General features: G+C 34.9%; 1 protein-coding gene and 1 long non-coding RNA gene across 6 annotated transcripts; both read right to left on the reverse strand.

Annotated features, from left to right (window-relative positions):
• Positions 1 to 347: 347 nt before the first annotated feature.
• On the reverse strand, positions 348 to 20,828 carry LOC120348771. 5 transcript variants are annotated; one of them, XM_039433329.1, is made up of 6 exons: positions 20,140 to 20,828; positions 17,625 to 17,708; positions 16,821 to 16,994; positions 13,383 to 13,548; positions 9,949 to 10,059; positions 348 to 2,073 (listed from the first exon to the last, which is right to left on the reverse strand). In XM_039433329.1, exons 4-6 carry the CDS (start codon positions 13,499 to 13,501, stop codon positions 1,971 to 1,973), a joined length of 333 nt encoding a protein of 110 aa, XP_039289263.1. In that variant the 5' UTR covers positions 13,502 to 13,548; positions 16,821 to 16,994; positions 17,625 to 17,708; positions 20,140 to 20,828; the 3' UTR covers positions 348 to 1,970. The 5 variants fall into 5 exon arrangements, 4 of the variants coding, with proteins under 4 accessions (XP_039289263.1, XP_039289264.1, XP_039289262.1 ...); XM_039433330.1 differs by lacking the exon at positions 20,140 to 20,828 and adding an exon at positions 19,073 to 20,117; XM_039433328.1 differs by lacking the exon at positions 20,140 to 20,828 and adding an exon at positions 18,865 to 19,055.
• LOC120352497 lies at positions 7,604 to 8,729 on the reverse strand. The gene is made up of 2 exons (XR_005571876.1): positions 8,573 to 8,729; positions 7,604 to 7,816 (listed from the first exon to the last, which is right to left on the reverse strand). It is a non-coding gene; the product is annotated as an uncharacterized LOC120352497 (long non-coding RNA).
• Positions 20,829 to 21,284: the final 456 nt, after the last annotated feature.

Raw genomic sequence — 21,284 nt, forward strand, 5'->3', positions numbered from 1 at the left:
AAGAAAAATAGAGGATAAAAGATGAAGACGATTTCCACCTGAAAAAAAGCAAACAGTGTGGCAACACCCAAAACAAAATATCTAAAAATTCATTGAAACTAACATTATATTGGAAGAGAGGAAGTATTTAATGGACTGAAGGTTCATTAACAATTCTAGATATGGATTAAGGGGTAGAAATGATAGCTAGGAATTGTCGAAGGAGGAATAAAATACAGGATGAGTATACAAAGATAAGAATTATAGCTGGGAATTGTGGAAGGAGATAAAAAACACCAGGACAAGGATACAGAGATAGGAATGATAGTGGTGAATTATGGAAGGAGTCAAAAAATACCAGGATATGGATTAAGGGGTAGAAATGATAGCTAGGAATTGTCGAAGGAGGAATAAAAATACAGGATGAGTATACAAAGATAAGAATTATAGCTGGGAATTGTGGAAGGAGATAAAAAACACCAGGACAAGGATACAGAGATAGGAATGATAGTGGTGAATTATGGAAGGAGTCAAAAAATACCAGGATAAGAATACACAGTTAAGAATGATAGCAGGGGATTGTGAAAGATGAAAAAATATCAGGATAAGGATGCAGAAATGGGAATGATAGTAGGAGGAAGGAAAAGGAGGCAAGAATGCCAGTTGGAAAAAAATGCAGAAGTGAGAAGGAGTAAAAGTAGATTGGATTTTTAGAGGAAGTGGAGAGTGAGTGTAGTAGAGGAAGGATGAGTTGAGGTAAAATACTACATGAGAGATGGAGACAGAAGAACTAAGTAGGTAATGATATTTACACTGGAGAGGATGAGGGAAAGGCAAAACTGAAAATTAGTATGAGGTAAAGGAAGGGATTACATGCAGTGTTTACAATTTGAAAATACACTTTAAAAAAGTATACAGAAGATTTGACAGTTTTTAGAAGTTAGCTAACAATATTCTGAAAGATGCAACAACAACACAAGACACAAGAAAGAAAAATAGAGGATAAAAGATGAAGACGATTTCCACCTGAAAAAAAGCAAACAGTGTGGCAACACCCAACAAAATATCTAAAAATTCATTGAAACTAACATTATATTGGAAGAGAGGAAGTATTTAATGGACTGAAGGTTCATTAACAATTCTAGATAAGAATTATGAAAAGGGTCAATCCTAGAGCAGAAAGAACTAAAAAAAGAGCATGATTATAGTTTTTGATATTGAATTTGAACTGAAGGTTCGCCTCCAAAGCAAATAAAAAAAACCTGAAACTAAAAAATGGAAGGGACATTTCCTATAAACAATGAGAAAATAGAATTAAAGGTTCAAATACAAAAGCTGATAGAAAGAAAAACTGAAGAGAAAACTACTGAAAAGGGGTTGATGGTCTAGACATGCATCACCAATTTCATACAAGTCGCCCACTACCGAATTCAACAGTTCAACAATGCATTTATATTATTAACATTTAATTACAAAAGTCAGACTTTAGAATTGAACGTATTTGAAAAAAAAATGATTCAAAAGAAGCTTCACAAGTTACATCGAAAGATGCCAGTTGTAAAATAATTAAAGACTTGTATGAAAATTTAAAAAATGTAAAGACAGATGATTGAAATGATGAAAACTGAAATGAATTGAAAAGTATGTGAATAGTATGAGGAAAGAGAATTTGATTGAACTGTTCAAATCGGTTGAGAGCGGACTTTACCTTTTTTGAAGTTCTGCGATGTCCTCTCCCCTCCACCTCCTCCTCCCGCCAGCCTGCATCGATACCTGAAAAGCCAACCCCCCACCCCAAAATAGGACACACCCCAAGCTCATTTATTTCTTACAACACAAGATGCAAAACTGAAAAACATAACACAACAACAAAACATTTCAATGTCCTCGGTGTGAGTGAAACCAGATTAGAGTCCTTTCATTCTCACACTTAACTTTTTCACTTGAAATCAATCATTACACTAAATTACAGTCTTATCATTTTGCACTTGTCACTTTTTTGTAATCTGCTTCTTCTTGATATCCTCCATTTGACTTCTTCTGTGGAGCTGGCCATCATTCTCCTCTGTTGTGTCTGTCCCTCTCTTCTGTGTCCTATAAAAAAAGAATGCAAAATAATTATTACAAAATCAATGACACATAAAAATCATTGTGCAGTAAGAATTGGCCACATTTAATAAATGTGTGTGGTAACCAGCAGCAAAACCAAGTGTCATTGACCTTTAGGGCCAAGCCACATGAAGCGTTTTTTCAGACGAGTCGGCAGGGCAGGACGCTCTTTGATTGGACGATTATCAGCTGATTTTCAAACTCCAACCCAATCAGCCAATCGGCGAGCTTCTTGTCCGACTCGTCTGAAAAAACGCTTCATGTGGCTTGGCCCTAACCACAAGTACCTAAGTCCAAGCCAACAGCACTATAGGACCACCTATTAAGGCTGTGCAAAGGCTAAAAAAAACTTTATACTGGTTATATCAAAATGAAAAAGTTTTCTCAGGAAAAAAATTTTTCCGATCATCACTTCTTGAGATATGAGTGCCCAAAGTTTGAATTTTTGGGACAGAACATTTCAAATTCGGTAAGAGATAAATCCATGAGATTTAGAGGATAAATTCTTCATGGTATTGTGCTTGACGCATCATCACGTCTCAACTACTGGACTAACTTCAAATTTTGCATATAGAATCTTAATTAATCGAGGATGGTTATAGGCCTATTTTCAATTCTTCAACATTTCATTACGTCACGTTTTCACTTTGTCAAGTTTTAAAATAGACCCTTGCGGAGCACGGATTACCTGCTAGTATTACATACATGAACAGCACAATCTGAGATATACTCTTGTCAAAACAAATATATAAATTTATAGCATGGTAATATCACAAACTGCAGGGACAGTAAGGGCCGGTTGCACAAAAGCCGGTTAAATTTTAACCGTGATTAATTCCAAAAGAGCTAATCAGAGAAGCCGTCTTTTCAAAAAAGCCTTCTCTGATTGGTTCTCGTGGAATTAATCACGGTTAAAATTTAACCGGCTTTTGTGCAACCGGCAATAAGAGTTGAAAATACAGAATCGAGCGCCCGTCTCATAATATCACAATGCATCTAATAGCATTAGGCTAGGCGCACACCAGTTGTTAGTCAAGACAAAACATGATCAGACACGTTCAGTCACAATACTTCACATTGTTGCTTATGACGCAACTCACACTGATTAGTCATTGCAATTAGACATGTCTTCATAAGCAACTATGTGAAGTATTTTGACTGAACGTGTCTGATCATGTCTTGTCTTGACTAACCGGTGTGTGCCTAGCATAACAATATCACAAACAGTGTGTTTCTGGTTTCAAGACTTCATAGATCAATAATAATCGATTATAAATACTCTGAATAAAATGCAGACTTGAGCAACCAACCAAATTGCGTCACATGGTGATTTACAGCCAGAGCATGTAAGTCATTGTTGTGTTTCAAAATATTAATCTGACAATACTGCTTGGACAGTGTTGCAAAAAAGCCTTTGGGTTTGTCGAAAATTGAGAGGCTAAGCGACGTGACATGAGGTCCACGTTACAATGACAGTGAAGAAAGATAGGAGAACAACGTTGCCGATCCTGTCTTGTCAATGCCTTCTATAGACTGTAGCTGATACAGCTTTATTGATGTAATATTAACTGTTCATTCTCGTTTAAAATAATCAATTATATTTTGACCCCCTCTTAAAAGTGCAAAAACTAATAATGAAGATCATCAAGCAGAGGCCATCTCGTTATCCGTCACACCAGTTCAGGGTAGCACACTAGACAAGGATAGCAATACCATTGCAAATCAAACACACTGCTATTATAACGTGGACCTCACTATACTTGGAGATTTTTCTAAAATTGTAAAAATTAAGAATTTAGTATAAAACTTGAAAAATGATTGCTTATAGTTATTATATTGCCACAACTCATTTACTGAAAGTAAACAATACTTTCAATGAAATGTAATACCAATGGATAAATGAGAGGATATGTCATTATTTCTATAATGGCAGTGGAGAAAGATAGAACAACGTTGCCGATCCTCTGTCTTGTCAATGCCTTCTATATACAGTAGCTGATACAGGTTTATTGATGTTATATTAACTGTTCATTCTAGTTTAAAGTAATCTATAGATATATAAAAATGAATGTCTGTATGTGTGTTTGTTCCCTATAGACTTGAAAACTACTTGACAGAACGGCTTAAAACTTTTGGAATATGTTGTGTGAATATTGGGGATGGTTTCTGACCAGAAATTTTAATAGGGGGGTTAATAATAATTATTTATTAATCCATTTTACAGACCTATGTTTTCGTAATTGCCGGCCAAGCAGCTACCGAAGAACGGAAAGATGATCATGATTCAAGATCATGTTGTGATAATATGATTTAGCATTTAAAGTTACCAGCTATAATAAACAGGTCACCCGTGCTTAATGCGGTAGTTTGGAGTTGAAGTGTAGTTGATTGGTACTAGCTGTACCAATGGTTCCTTAGAAGACCTATACAAATAATTATCAGTCCCCTATCATTGAGAAACTGGAAAATGTTGGAAATAAATGATTCACCTCATGAAAGAGAGTTTTTCATATTGCAATCATTAATTACTGAAGAATGACAGAATAATTTACAATTTTTTTGAATTAAGATTAGCTGATATTCATCCTAAAATGGAAGATGGAAAGAATATGGAATTCTGTGTGATTCATCGTATGTATATCGCATATTTCCTGGGCCATCTATTAGCAATCAACAACTATGAACGCATCTTTGAAACACTAATAATTGACCTATCTATTTTTGTTTAAATTCAAAACTTTACTGATAGATATTATAATATCAATTGATTGAGAAGAATATGTTTTTGGAATAATAAATGCTGCACGACTAAGCATATAGGAAGTCCGTATTGAGATGTAAATGAAAATATTGATTGTCAGATAAATTTCATGATTCACGAAATAAAGTCAAGTATGACATGAGATACATTGACTTTTTGGCGGTACGAAGTTCACCGGGCCAGCTAGTCAATTATATTTTATTAAGCAAGAAATTATATTTTTCAATAATTTCATGAGTTTTCAAAATTAAGATCAAATATTTTGTTAATTAATTATTAATTCTACATTGTCAAAGATGATCTGACAACAGAGCAAAGCCAGAAAGATAGCGCTATCTGCTTTGTTGAATGATAGACAAGTATAGCGATACCATTGCTAATCAAACACTGCCACTATAACGTGGACCTCACTATAGTCGTTCTATTTAAACTTTATATCAAGCACAATACAATCACCACAATAAGCTACACATATATCATTAGTTGATAAAACACAATAATTACTGCAATTTATTATCCTACAATATTAGGCTACACAATACCCAAGAATGTTATATAGTAGCCTTGCACAATGCCCACCAACTCCATTACAATTGAAATCCCAGCATGAATTCTACCGATTTCTTACCGTCCTTATAAATCCTATTAGATCAAACATAACTTGACAAACATGAATATTGTATCTGCAGACATCAAATGTATGCCAAGTTGCGTTCAATCTGGTAGAACTTATAAGGACGGCAAAAAATCGGACGTCCAAAAGTCGACGTGTGTGTAACTGGCTAAGCAGTACCAGTAATTTCCTACAAATATTTAGAAGGTTGGTGAAACAGAAACAGCTGACCATAAGATGCGCACACACTGTAGTGAGGTCCACTTTATAATGACAGTATTTGATTAACAATGGTGTTGCTATCCTTGTTTATCATTTAGGCAGATAGCGCTATCATTTTCCAACTCCGTATCGTTAGCAGATGATTTTTTAACAATGTAGAAATTCAACTGATTAACAAAATATTCAATCTTATTTATAAAAAAATATTATTAAATCATTGAAAAGTATATTTTATCGATGAATGAAATAGAATAGATTTTTTTTAAACAAGAATGAACAGATATTCATCAGATATACTAGTATCAGCTATCCTCTATAGAAGGCAAAGCAGAGAATCGGCAACGCTGTTCTCCTATCTTTCTCCACTGACATTATAACGTGGACATCACTATAAATAAATTTTTATGCAATAGACTCTCAAATTGATTCAATATTTCGTCCATACATTTTATAAACATCGTCACACAAACAATCACAGATGAGGCATTGTAAAGGGAAGAAATATGTTAAGATTACTAAGGTACCTACCACGACATTAGAATACTTGAAAGAATGACATCATAGCAAGCAATAACCACAGACCATAATATAAGCGACTATCAAGAGAGGACACTCAGAATTGTCCTCTGATTGGCTAATTCTCACCAACTGCCGATTCTCAGCCAATCGGAGGACAATTCTGATTGTCGGCCGACAATCGACGAGTGTGAAAACGGCCGATAAAGGCAGTTTCCATGACACAAGTCGATCAATTCAGCAATAGACAAGTTGTAATTCATTAATTTGTGGTAATGGAAACTGGTCTCAAGTAGTTATAGTGTCACCTCGCCTTGCTCCAATGTGCGCCACCTTTGTGCTCTGTCAATAGTCTGCAGACAGTCTGTGCTTGCTTGCTATTGGCGCATCAATCTTCTACTCACAACACATTCAAATTAACTGTAAACTACCACTTCTCTACCCTACTCTCATTTTTCTACTTCTACTCCGACCTTTTTCTACTAAGTTTAATTTCAAATAAAATTATATTTAAACATAAATTATTTTTGTGAAACAAATGTACTGTACTCGTACTGTAAGCTTAAATGTAATTCATTTCATCTATGAAGAGGATAGCAGCTATTTTTGGCAAAACTATAAATAATTCGTACAAAATTACTTTTGACTTGGAGGGATATGCTGAGCAGAGAAATGGAGGGAGTTCAGCCAATAATAGTGATGAATAGTCATAGGTAGAAGCGCAGTTGACAATTTGTCCATTATAGGTACTCAGTTGACTCAGTGCTTCATGAGAGGAAACTATGTAGGCTATGCGCATCATGAGAACTTGAACACTCACTAGAAATTAGAGAACACTGGCCACTTTGGAACGGCAACTTTTCTCTGCTCTGAATATCCCTTCAAGTCAAACATAATTTTGTAAGGACTATAATTTTCAAGGATATAGCTGCGAACGCAGCTCAATTTCCCACAAGTGGGCAGCATTCAATTTAATGTATACCACAAGAGCTTGTTTTCACGCTAAACAGGCGCTTGTTTTCACGCCCACTTCCATAAAAAACGTAATAATTAGCGCGTGAAAACACTCAAACAGCTTACAGACAAGCTGTATTGAAACGTGAAAAGAATGCCTATGTGGTATGCGCCCGCAGACAATACACTTGTATTCAATAATACACTAAATATTATCCCACAACACTACTCATAATCCACAACGATAAGTAATAATGGAAGGAGTTCAATCCTTGGATGGGGGCACTACATATAATATCACTACTTCTAACTTTCACCAACATAGTATGAGGTATTGGGAGGGGGACTCAAGGTTACAAATAATAAGGCTACACTCAGAAGGCCCCACATGGAATATACCTTCAAAATAATAAACAAATGGATAATATAAAAAAGGAAACTACATGATATTAAACAGAAAATGTTAGTTTATTACTTATAAATAAAACACAAAATAATAAGATGAATGAATAAATCATAAAATATAAACGAAAACTGCATGATTTTGAAAACAGAGCATGAGATTTCATTCATTACTGATGAATAAAACATAAAATCAAAAGATGAACATGAAAAGAATGTCTTTGAATGCCAGAGTTTATGTGACTGCAGAACTCGCGTTCCTGTAACACATGAAAGGGGCGACATTACGATCATGGTTGAATCGTCAAACAAACCATGCTCGTGCTCCTTCTGCCAAATAGCGGTGCTCTCTTCCATGCACAAGTCAATAAAATTGTGAAAATGAGAAGAAAATGAAAGGTGAAATTATGGGGATCCTAAAGGCACACCAAGCAAGCAAGCAAGCAACAGTCACAGCAGGAGAGAATATTGTTGATGAATAGGACTGAAGACAAAATCAAGCAGAAGAAGATTGAAAGGCAAAGCAGTCCAGTTTGTAAGCGATGCATCAAAGTGGAACAAGACAAGCCGAGAAGAGAATCAACAACAAAAGACTTTGGCCCGGTTGCACAAAAGCCGGTTAAATTATAACCGTGATTAATTTCACGAGAACCAATCAGAGAAGGCCTATTCGATAAGACGACTTATCTGATTGGTTCTCGTGAAATTAATCACGGTTAAAATTTATTAATTTAACCGGCTTTTGTGCAACCGGCACTCAATGGTGAAAAGTTAACAAGAAAAAGAAAGTTATTAACAAGAAATTAGGCACTGGACCTTTTGGAAAGTAGTCAATTTGAAACTATTCAAGCAAACCCTGCTCCCATACAAGTTAGCAATCTAGAATACCAAATACTTCCATGCTAGTTTAGAATTCAATTGAATAATTAATTGCAAGCATCCAATTGTTAATAAAGTTAACGTGCAAGATCAAACAATATTCAAATCCATATAATTAGCGAATATTTCAAACTAACCTCGAGTACTGTGAGTGAGTGAAATGTCCATTGATGATGAGTGGGAGAAGTTGACCCTCAAAGTAGGCTAGCAACATTCCTTCCTCTGCCAGCTTCCAACATTTCAACACTCTGAAAAACAATATTCCAACATTTGAAACAACTACATTTTAGCCGACTACACTACATATAATATCACTACTTCTAACTTTCACCAACATAGTATGAGGTATTGGGAGGGGGACTCAAGGTTACAAATAATAAGGCTACACTCAGAAGGCCCCACATGGAATATACCTTCAAAATAATAAACAAATGGATAATATAAAAATGGAAACTACATGATATTAAACAGAAAATGTTAGTTTATTACTTATGAATAAAACACAAAATAATAAGATGAATGAATAAATCATAAAATATAAACGAAAACTACATTATTTTAAAAACAGAGCATGAGTTTTCATTCATTACTGATGAATAAAACATAAAATCAAAAGATGAACGTATGCATCATATAATGACGAACAATTTGATAACATGAAAAGAATGTCTTTAAATGCCAGAGTTTATGTGACTGCCAACTCGCGTTCCTGTAACACATGAAAGGGGCGACATTACGATCATGGTTGAATCGTCAAACAAACCATGCTCGTGCTCCTTCTGCCAAATAGCGGTGCTCTCTCCCATGCACAAGTCAATAAAATTGTGAAAATGAGAAGAAAATGAAAGGTAAAATTATGGGGATCCTAAAGGCACACCAAGACAAGCAAGCAAGCAAGCAACAGTCACAGCAGGAGGGAAAATCCAGTCGAAAAGTGACTAGAAAGGCTAGAAATGACAACACAATTGTTGATGAATAGGACTAAAGACAAAATCAAGCAGTAGAAGATTGAAAGGCAAAGCAGTCAAGTTTGTAAGCGATGCATCAAAGTGGAACAAGACAAGCCGAGAAGAGAATCAACAACAAAAGACTTTGGCCCGGTTGCACAAAAGCCGGTTAAATTATAACCGTGATTAATTTCACGAGAACCAATCAGAGAAGGCCTATTCGATAAGACGACTTATCTGATTGGTTCTCGTGGAATTAATCACGGTTAAAATTTATTAATTTAACCGGCTTTTGTGCAACCGGCACTCAATGGTGAAAAGTTAACAAGAAAAAGAAAGTTATTAACAAGAAATTAGGCACTCGACCTTTTGGAAAGTAGTCAATTTGAAACTGTTCAAGCAAACCCTGCTCCCATACAAGTTAGCAATCTAGAATACCAAATACTTCCATGCTAGTTTAGAATTCAATTGAATAATTAATTGCAAGCATCCAATTGTTAATAAAGTTAACGTGCAAGATCAAACAATATTCAAATCCATATAATTAGCGAATATTTCAAACTAACCTCGAGTACTGTGAGTGAGTGAAATGTCCATTGATGATGAGTGGGAGAAGTTGACCCTCAAAGTAGGCTAGCAACATTCCTTCCTCTGCCAGCTTCCAACATTTCAACACTCTGAAAAACAATATTCCAACATTTGAAACAACTACATTTTAGCCGACTACACTACAAATAATCAATGCATAAAATTTTGCCTCCATGACTTTGTAACGGCATATAGTCAAGGTGTGGTTCGCGGGGTAATATTCACGGCTTTGCAAAAACATCAGGCTTCAGAGACCCTAGATTCCTAAATGGAGGAAGCTCCCTACACACAGAGATTCTTCATGAATGAGAGAGTTGCAACGTATCACCAGCAATGGAAAGAGTATGTTGAACGAATGTCAGCTGATAGGCTGTGTTGTACTTAAAGGATGTAACTCAAAAAAGCTCCTTGTGTATAATTTCGGATGCAACACATAGCTTTTGACAAGATACAAAAGAGCATCTGTTGCGAAGGCCGGTTGCAGACGAACCACTATCGCATGTGGGATGCGGAAGCGATCATTTTCCATCTGTTGTACCACAAACGCAGCGCATATGGAATGCATTGGCAGGCATGGCAGTGGCACTGATACTTCCACATGGCTTTGCGCACCGCTGTAGTATGCGATTATTTTCCTTGCGATTGTGGTACCACTGGTTTGAGCACTACGCTTCCCCTAGCTTCTGTACCACAATCGCAGTCGCTGTGACTTTGAAAACAGCTGTATGATAAAAACATCTGATTAAATACCCGAGTATGATACAAACATCTGAAAACTGTTGCACTAATGCACGTTTTCTCGAATGTAGTAAGAAAGTCTCTCTGCGTTAGTCGTATTGTTCTGTGGTATGTCGGTCCCACATCCCACATGCGATAGTGGTTCGTCTGCAACCGGCCTTATGGAAAGATAAATTTTCAAAAATGTTCCATGTTTTTGAACGGGTAGTTTTGTAGTCTATCGGCCCTCCGCCGATAGACAAAGCTTCAGGACCTGGACTGTACATCGATACTGATATGTGGGTATCCAGTCTAAATAGATATTGAAATACACTGGAATCTCAATATTTTCGAAAATCATATTTTCAACACTCTGCCACAACTATTATGAAAATCGGACACTTGGTGTCCTCATGGAATACGAGCCTAAGCAGATAACCAGAGTTATAATGGTGAGGTCCACGTTATAATGGCAGTATTTGATTAACATTGGTGTTTCTATCCTTGTCTATCATTCAACAGATAACGCTATCCTCTTCAAGCTCAGAAAAGTTGCAATATCGTTTTTAACAATGTGGAAATATAATTAGTCAATCACAAAAATGAAAATTTATTATTCAATCATTGAACATATTTTATTGACGAATAAAATATAATTCATTATTTCAAACAAGAATGAAACACTAATATTAATACAGAGTTATCATAAAAGAATGGTGCGGTTTCGAACATGGTTTAAAGAAAAACCAAATTACTTACAGTTGATGTTGTTTATTCATCTAATTTGTCGTCTCAGGCAGTTTTTTACATAATTGATAAATTTAAATATGTGCGTCTTTAGTCTTTCGACAAAATATCCAAACGATAATCAATTTCTATCCAAACATTCGCTAACATTTCATTGGTTATGGTTGTCATTGCTTCATTAATCCTGTTTTTAAGTGGTTCAGGTAGATTTTTTCTTGTAAATTTACATCAAAAACATTGTTTATTCACAAGAAATCGCGAACTGAACCACTTTAAAACAGGATTAAAGAACCAATGACAACCATAATCGAAATGTTATCGAATGTTAAGAGAGAAATTTATTATCTCGTTTGGACATTTGTAGAGCGACTAAGGGCGCACTTATTGAAAGTTATTAATCTTGTAAAAAACTGTTTCAGACGACAAATTAGGTGAATAAAAAACATTAACTGTAAATAATTTGGTTTTTCTTTAAACAATGCTCGAAACCGCACCATTCTTTTATGATAACCCTGTATAATTATACTGTTATCAGCTGTGCTCTGCAGAAGACAGTGGCAAGGCAGATAATTATTGTCAACGCTCTTCTCCACTTGCATTATAACGTGGACCTCACCTCTTGTTTAGATTATGTATTGTAATCTTATAAAATACTTTGTGACGTAGCCTTATGTACGATTGTATCTTCAGGCTAAATAAATTATTAATAGTTTCTCAAGTTGTCAATAAATAAGTTGCAACAGATTGAAGTAGTTCAACTCATTATGGATATCCTGCCACAGTATCACTTTCACCAATACACAGAAAGTGAGTGATAATATCATAGACATTAATAAGCAGTGAAATATATATCAACTCAACTTGTTATATATAACATGAATGAAACAGCAATCTGAGATATGCTCTGGTCAAAACCAATATATAAATTGATACCATGGTAATATCACAAACTGCAAGATCAGTAAAATAAAGAATTGAGCGCCCGCCTCATAACTTAATATCACAATGCATCTAATAGCAATCACGGTATCACCAACCAGTGTGTTTCTGGTTACAAGACTTCACAAATAATTAATAATCGATTTTACATACCCTGAATAAAATAAGTTAGAGACTTGAGCAACCAACCAAATTTCGTCATGTGGTGATTTTCAACCAGAGAAAGTAAGTCATTGTGATTCAAAATTATAATCTGCATAGACAAGTGTTGCAAAACAGCCTTTAGGCTTGTCGAAAATTGAGAGGCTGAGCGACGTGACATGAGTTTGCTAGTTGAGTTAATAATTATCATTCATAACCATTATGTTGATAATGTTCCAATGAGATAACGCTGGCACTTGTCAACATTAAAATATGATATTTATGATATTAACTCATCTAGAAGTCTTGACACGTCGCGTCCCAATTTGCGACAAGACTGACTGTGACAATCAGTAGCTATTCAATAAAATATTATATTCAAATAACTTGCAAATTCCCCGCCTTTCAATTAAAATCAAGTTCACATTGTAAATCATACCGCTGCTCACAGAGAGCGAGCTATATTCTTCATACGGTACTACTCAAGACATTTGGAAAAATAATTTCAATCAGGTCAAGGCCACACGAGGGGTTTTCAGACGAGTCGTTAGGGAAGGAAACTCTCCGATTGGCTGATTAACGGTAATCTGGAAAACGCTCATGTGGCCTCGCCCTTATCTAGTCTCATTTCCACCACCAACTCACCTCTTCGTGGTCCCCCTGGCATGTCCAACATTTTATGCTTTCTAGCCGAATTTACTCGACACTGACGAATTAAATTTATTACAAAAACTATACGTTTTGAAGCTGATATATAGTCAGCTGGAGGCGGCGGCTCAAAGCTCAACTCATTTTATTCCAGCTAAAAGGTACTGCTAAACAAGTTTCTTGTAACAGCAATATCTAAAAAATAGTAAAGATAACTCACCGCGCAATCCAGGTGAATGGAGACTGCAACAGGGGATGAGAACTCACTTCGCGCGGCGACAGAGTGATGATCTCAGATGGTGAGAACTCACTTCGCTTGCTCAAATGTTCCGCAGACATGCTGTGATGATCTACAGCTCCTCTCTTGTTCTGTCTCACTCTGCTCACTGCAACAGGCATACCACATCTATCAACTCTCAACACATTAGCAACCAATCATAAATACTGTATAATAGTCAATTAACTTTGTAAAATATTTTCATCATGTTTTGTTTAATTATGAAGTTACCACCGATTTATGGAGTTACCAAATTATTGGTGAAACCATTTTAATGAATTGTGTAACTTATAATCGAATCAATGCATATGAAAATCATCTCAATTCAATTTTCATTTCACCTCCATAGGCTAGCTAACACGTACTACAATTAAGGCTGTGCAAAGGCTAAAAATAAACTTTCTAATGGTGATATTTTTCATAGTTTTTGAAGCTATCAGAATTAAAAAGTTTTCTCAGGAAATAGTTATTTGTGCAACTAGTGCGCAAAGTGACAGTTTGCTGCACCGAAAGAAACGTTTAAGCCCGAGCCGTAGGCGAGGGCGGAATGGTTTCTTGAGTGCGGCAAACGAACTTTGCGCACGTATTTCACATTAAATTTTTCCTACAGTTACCATTGAATATGAAAAGTGGGTAATTATGGGTAAAATTCCCTGAAATCCATCAAATTTTTTATTATTAATAAAAACCTCAATTTATTTGATAAGTAATTCAATTGGAAATTTATCTGACTGCTTGAAGGGGGTTTATCTTATGTAAGCATTGAAATGACTATAATGAAGGCACATAATGGCAAAGCAACGCTGTTCTCCACTGCCATTATAACTTGGACCACACTATAGCAATACCATTGCTAATCAAACACTGCCATTATAACTTGGACCACACTATAGCAATACCATTGCTAATCAAACACTGCCATTATAACTTGGACCACACTATAGCAATACCATTGCTAATCAAACACTGCCATTATAACTTGGACCACACTATAGCAATACCATTGCTAATCAAACACTGCCATTATAACTTGGACCACACTATAGCAATACCATTGCTAATCAAACACTGCCATTATAACTTGGACCACACTATAGCAATACCATTGCTAATCAAACACTGCCATTATAACTTGGACCACACTATAGCAATACCATTGCTAATCAAACACTGCCATTATAACTTGGACCACACTATAGCAATACCATTGCTAATCAAACACTGCCATTATAACTTGGACCACACTATAGCAATACCATTGCTAATCAAACACTGCCATTATAACTTGGACCACACTATAGCAATACCATTGCTAATCAAACACTGCCATTATAACTTGGACCACACTATAGCAATACCATTGCTAATCAAACACTGCCATTATAACTTGGACCACACTATAGCAATACCATTGCTAATCAAACACTGCCATTATAACTTGGACCACACTATAGCAATACCATTGCTAATCAAACACTGCCATTATAACTTGGACCACACTATAGCAATACCATTGCTAATCAAACACTGCCATTATAACTTGGACCACACTATAGCAATACCATTGCTAATCAAACACTGCCATTATAACTTGGACCACACTATAGCAATACCATTGCTAATCAAACACTGCCATTATAACTTGGACCACACTATAGCAATACCATTGCTAATCAAACACTGCCATTATAACTTGGACCACACTATAGCAATACCATTGCTAATCAAACACTGCCATTATAACATAGACCTCACTAGGCCTATAGTTTCCAAATGGTTGTGTTAATTTCAAGTATTTGAGGCAGGACATAATATGTCAATTCAATTTATACAACTTAATTAGAAATATAAATAATAAGACACAAACAGACATTGAACATGATTGAAGATCATCAGCATGTGAGCGTCAATTCACCAATTTATTACTGCAAGAGGCTGTGTAATAAATGTAATATCTCAGCTCAGTTTCTGACTCTAAATACTACATTGAATAAATAGAGGAAAGGGTAAGAAGTAAAACTCATTTCAGATTGTAAAATACTTCAAAGATTTCAGTTGTTTTTTTCTTTTGTTGAGAAAATTTTCAAGGCACTGAATTTCGTTACGATATGCAGGCAATAATAGAATGAAAGAAATATTAAATAAATCGTTAAAAAAAAACAAGATATGCTTGGTTAACGGTGACAATTACATCAACAGTGTGGAGCATGTGAGCTCATTGCAGCTGAGGTGCCATCTGTACGGACCGGATGACGGTCGAGTTTCCTAGCTTGTTGCAGAACGCACTGCCTCTTGTGGGAACAGCCGATTATAAAGACACGCATAACAGGCTATGCGGTAAAGCACCACCGAAATTCAGTCGCGTTTTTATTCATTCAATACAGTAAGACCGGATGACGGTCGAGTTTCCTAACTTGTTGCAGAACGCACTGCCTCTTGTGGAACCAGCCGATTATAGGACACGCATAAAAGGTTATATGCTAAAGCGCAACCAAAATTCAGTCGCGTTTTTATTCACTCAATACAGTATACAGACCTACTGACAGAAACAATGAGATACTAGTTTCGGTTGTCGCTACACTCTCAAGCAATATGATTATTATTCAGGATCGATAATATCGCATCAACCGAGACTACTATTCCATTGTTGTGTCACCATTATCATGTAGCAGATTACATAATGTCGGTTGCACAAAAGCCAGTTAAATTTTGATCATGATTAATTTCGCGAGAACCAAAACAGAAGCCTCCTTATCGAAAATCCTTTTCTGATTGGTTCTCGTGAGATAATCACGATTAAAATTTAACCAGATTTTTTGCAACCGGGTCTTATGCTTTTCAGTGTTATTTTATCAACATCACTTTGCTCCAGATCATATTCAAGAATATGCGAACACAAGCGCATAATCTGTGATCTATAATGAGGTCCACGTTATAATGGCAGTGAAGTAAGATAGGAGAAAAATGTTGCCGACCCTCTGTCTTGTCAATGCATTCTATAGACGGTAGCTGATACAGGTTTATTGATGTAATATTAACTGTTCATTCTCGTTTAAAATAGCTAATTACATTTTATTAAGCAATAAATTATATTTTTCAATGATTTCATAATGAATTTTCATAATTAAGATGAAATATTTTGTTATCAATTTTTAATTCTACATTGTTAAAAGACGATCTGGCAACAGAGCAAAGCGAGAAAGAGATAGCGCTATCAGCTTTGTTGAATGATAGACAAGGATAGCAATACCATTGCTAATCAAACACTGCCATTATAACGTGGACCTCACTATAGCTGCAAGGCCGGAGGAAATATTTGAACTCAATAGAGCTGAATACAATTTCAATGTGGAGTGGAAAGGTATTTGTTACAAGACTCACCAGCTGTTGTCAACAAGCACACGTGAAGGCTCTGCTCTGGTCCATGACTCAAGTCACATCAGGATGGCAAACTCATAAATCAGCATCCATGTATCTCAACCTCCAGCAATCTGGCTTCATCAATACATTGCAGAACTCGTCAAGTATCTTCTCCACTAATTTGTTGGTCCATACCTATAAATAAAATGATAACATTTTCATCTCTGAAAATTTTCCTTCCTAATAGACATTCCATTTTTAACTTGTATTTAATCGAGGAGAATTATTATCAACCCCCAAAAATATAGTACAAAAAACTATAATTTCTCTGCTGTTCGCGAGTGATAGAAGTTATGATAATTGGACTGATCTTATAAATCAAAACAATCGACAAGCCATTTCGTAAGAAAATTAAAAAACTGGTGGTGTTGACCAAAAAGCGGTCACCCGTCTAACGACAGCACCGAGCGTCCGTCACACAACAAAAATAACATAAAAACCATGACACATCACAACATGAGTAATCATTTTTCGATTATTCTTCAATTAAATAAAATATAAAATGTTATTGATAGCTGCACAGGGAAAGTGTGGTATTATCTTATGATATCTCTCAGCATTGTTTCATTATTTTGCATTGAAACTAAATAGCACATTCATCTACACATAACCGCATTGTGTTGAGCTAGAAGGACTAGCCTAGCCTCTCAAGAATTTTCGTAAAATTACATAAAATTTTAAACAATTCCAGACAATACATAACACGGAATCAATAGTAGAAATAAGGTAGTTAAATTTAATAGTGAGATAAGTTACAAGACCCACCTGTCAAGTGGCATACTTGTTTGCTGTGGTCCATGACAGGAGTGAATCAGTAGCCAAGCTCCAATCGATGCGTTGCTGACGCACCTACAACATTTCCAATCGCATTTGAAATTAAGCAAGCAATAAATCATGAAGAAACAAGTTGTATTAATACGGTTCATATTTTAAAACTTTATATGGCGTTCTTGGCTGAGGGTGATGATACCGACATAATTCCAAGGCTTGTACGCAGGTTGATTATGTACATAAAGAAAAGAATCGACTTATACTCATGTAGGGGCATTCACGATTGACGCATCATCTAATGAAATTAGAACAGCTAAATTATCAGAATAATATGTAAGAACATTAATCTATAATCATTACATTTCGCATTGATCGAACGATTCCTATATATGTAATACTTGAATAAAATTAACAACGAAGAGTAGGATAAATATTGAACTCACTATTATCCACAAACTGTGAATACATTATCCTTAAATCAAAAAAGAAATCAGTGGTAATACTCAATTTATTAGAAATTGGAACTGAGGGACACAGAACTGTACTGCACCGTAGTGATGATGGTATGTGAAAACATATTTCTGTGTCAAAATCCTCAGTGAATTTGAGGAGTGATGCCCCTGGTAACGCAGGACTTCAAATAGTATCTCAAAATAACACCGAAATTAATCAAAAATTTCAAACATATTTGCCAAAAAATAATGATTAAATTATTATTGAATCGGAATAAAATTTCATAGGTCTATTAATTTAAACTGAGAATGGAATTAGAAACGCAACACTTCCAAAGTATTATTACAATGTACGGACCCCAACATAAAGACCTAAACCGTGCAATTTCATAGGTTAGATTAACCGATAGGCTACTCGTAACTCCAAAGAATTGGCTAAAATTCATAGAATTAAATTGAATCTTTTCTAATACAAAAACTTCAATTAATATTTGATTATTCAAGAGGTAAGTTACTAGATTTGAATCAAAACTAAACAATTATCAAGTGGATAACCTGTTGAATACGATCACCTATCGGCTACCCAGCTATTGAACGTTTGTAAATGCATGGATAGAATAAGGAAATAATAGTCAAAAGCTATCTGAAATGTAAAGAATATCAATAATAAACAGTTAATTTCATAATGTACTTTACCTAAAATGTAGATAGAACGAAAATTCAGTCAACTAGGCCTACTTTTTAGCACATCAGTTCAATTGTCATGAGTCAAGAGCACTTACGTTTGTGAAGTCAGATAAATGTAGCACTAATAGCACATTCACGTAATTAGAAACTATAAAATTATGTTGAAAACTGTAATTTTGAACAGATATACTTTAGAATTACAAGGATTTATTATTATCAAGGAAACTTCTAAAAATTAACAGTTCTGTTGTTGATTTGACAAGACAAGACAGACAGAGTTCTGCTAGAGTCAAGAGCACTTACGTTTTAGTCAGATAAAGTAGCACTAATAGCACATTCACGCAATTAGAAAATACAGGATAAAATTATGTTGAAAAACTGTTATTTGAACAGATATACTTTAGAATTACAATAATTCATTATTATCAAGGAAACTTTAAAAGATTAACACTAAAATCTGACAGTTGTTTTGACTAGCTAGGTAGACAAGACAGAGAGCAAAGCTATATTGCCAACATGACGGAACTAAATTGACCTACATTTTTGGCTGATATTTCTTCAATTCTATTTGGAATTCTATGACACAAGAATCAAAATTTTGATTATATAATCAATAAAATTGATAAATACATACGAAATTCCAGTTTATTGATATTATTTCAGATATAACTTCGAACTATCTTCGCCGAGGACCAAGAGGAGAAAATAATATCAGTATGGCTGTGGCACTGAACCTTCAAATTCAAAATTTCGCATTTCTACGTTATGGCGTCGACACTAAAATGAGATTCACAAGAAACTGACAGAATTGGTTGGATCTAAGATACTGATGTTATCCTGAAGAAATGCTGACATCATAAATAGAACATGAAAAACCTCAACTCACAAAAACCCAAAAAATCCTAATTAAACCTTCGAAATACAAAGCTATATCCATGTAACACACAACTAAAATCCCTATATCTGCTAAAATAAATATTATAATTAAACATAGAGTACGATTTCAGATATTTCGAAGAGAAATTGTCCTGAACTGATCCAGTTATTTGCAGCTAGCTCAATAAGATTTCAAATTGAGAGTAAAAAACTCAAATAATTGACCATTATTCAATGTATTTTTAGTTAATTAATAGCGAGATCTAGTGCAAATGAACTATAACAGCCGCCTTTCTCTGTACAACTCGAATCATTTTGAAATCGTACAATAGCCTAATGACTAGATTATTTAAAATAGGGTGAATGAATAATGAGAAATGACTTAAACTTTCTATCTACAATCAATATCAATGATAATAAAATTAATTTTCACAAATAATAGCACGAATAATTGGATGAGTGTGAGTTATGATTGATGAAAAACAAGATCCTACCTTTTACGACCTTGGGTTCTCATCACTTGACACATCACATTAAAATTTTACACAAAACTTTCACACAGCCGGAAAATCAATTACATCACTAATAATAACATTGAAATAGCTTCATAATTCACACACGCATTGATAATTAACTGTAATTTTGAAATATCAATAGATGAAAATTAGTAGGACACGATGTGGTGACCAGCTACCACGAAGCTATCACGTCTCAGACTGCACCCTGCACGATCTTGCCTCTACATCCCCAATCAGTGAGCCAATCAGAGCGTTCCAAACAAAATGAACTGGGCTTCTCAGCCAATGACCGGCCGGCTTTCACCCAAATTCTTGACGACTGCACAAAGGAACCGAATGTTCTAGAATCTTTCAAGATATTTACTTGATTAAAATCCCGAAAATGTCAAAATATTATTCAATACATGAACGCTTGAAATAAACGCAATTCGAGTTCCAAATACGTTTCAGAAATTTTAAATAGGAATTACTGTATTTTTAATATCATTTCAAGGGATGTAAAAACAATTTGTTGATAATTTGATTGAATTCTTGCCGACTGAACAAAGGAACCGAAGGTTCTAGAATCTTTCAAGATGGCCTAATATTTATTTGATTAAAATCCCGAAAATGTCAAAATATTATTCAATACATGAACGTTTGAAATAAACGCAATTTGAGTTCCAAATACGTTTTAGAAATTTGAAATGGGAATTACTGACTTTTTAATAGCATTTCAAGTGATGTAAAATTAATTTGCTGATAATTTGATTAAAATGAAAAATGCTACTAAAAACCGACAATCAAAACGGCAACCATAATGAATAATGGGGTATACAATTTTAATATTTATTAGGATGAGGCACAATGTATGATGATTCAAGAAGATGGATAAATAAGGCTGTTTACGTGTGCTATTACGATAAAATAATTCAAAATAAGCTTTGATTCTCGATCAAATTTAGAAATTTATCAAAAAACCATATTCATAGACAAACAACAAACTACCCAAGTCAATAAATTAGGCATAGTAAAGTATCAAGTAAAGTACTTTTGAATAAAGAATAGATTTTAGAGAAGGGAATAAGCCAGTCATATCTTATTATTTTAGGGTAGAATGGCAAAAAACAAGAAAGAATGAT

This window comes from Nilaparvata lugens, chromosome 7 (genome assembly GCF_014356525.2).
Source record: "Nilaparvata lugens isolate BPH chromosome 7, ASM1435652v1, whole genome shotgun sequence".
In the NCBI taxonomy this organism is placed as follows: Eukaryota; Metazoa; Arthropoda; class Insecta; order Hemiptera; family Delphacidae; genus Nilaparvata; species Nilaparvata lugens.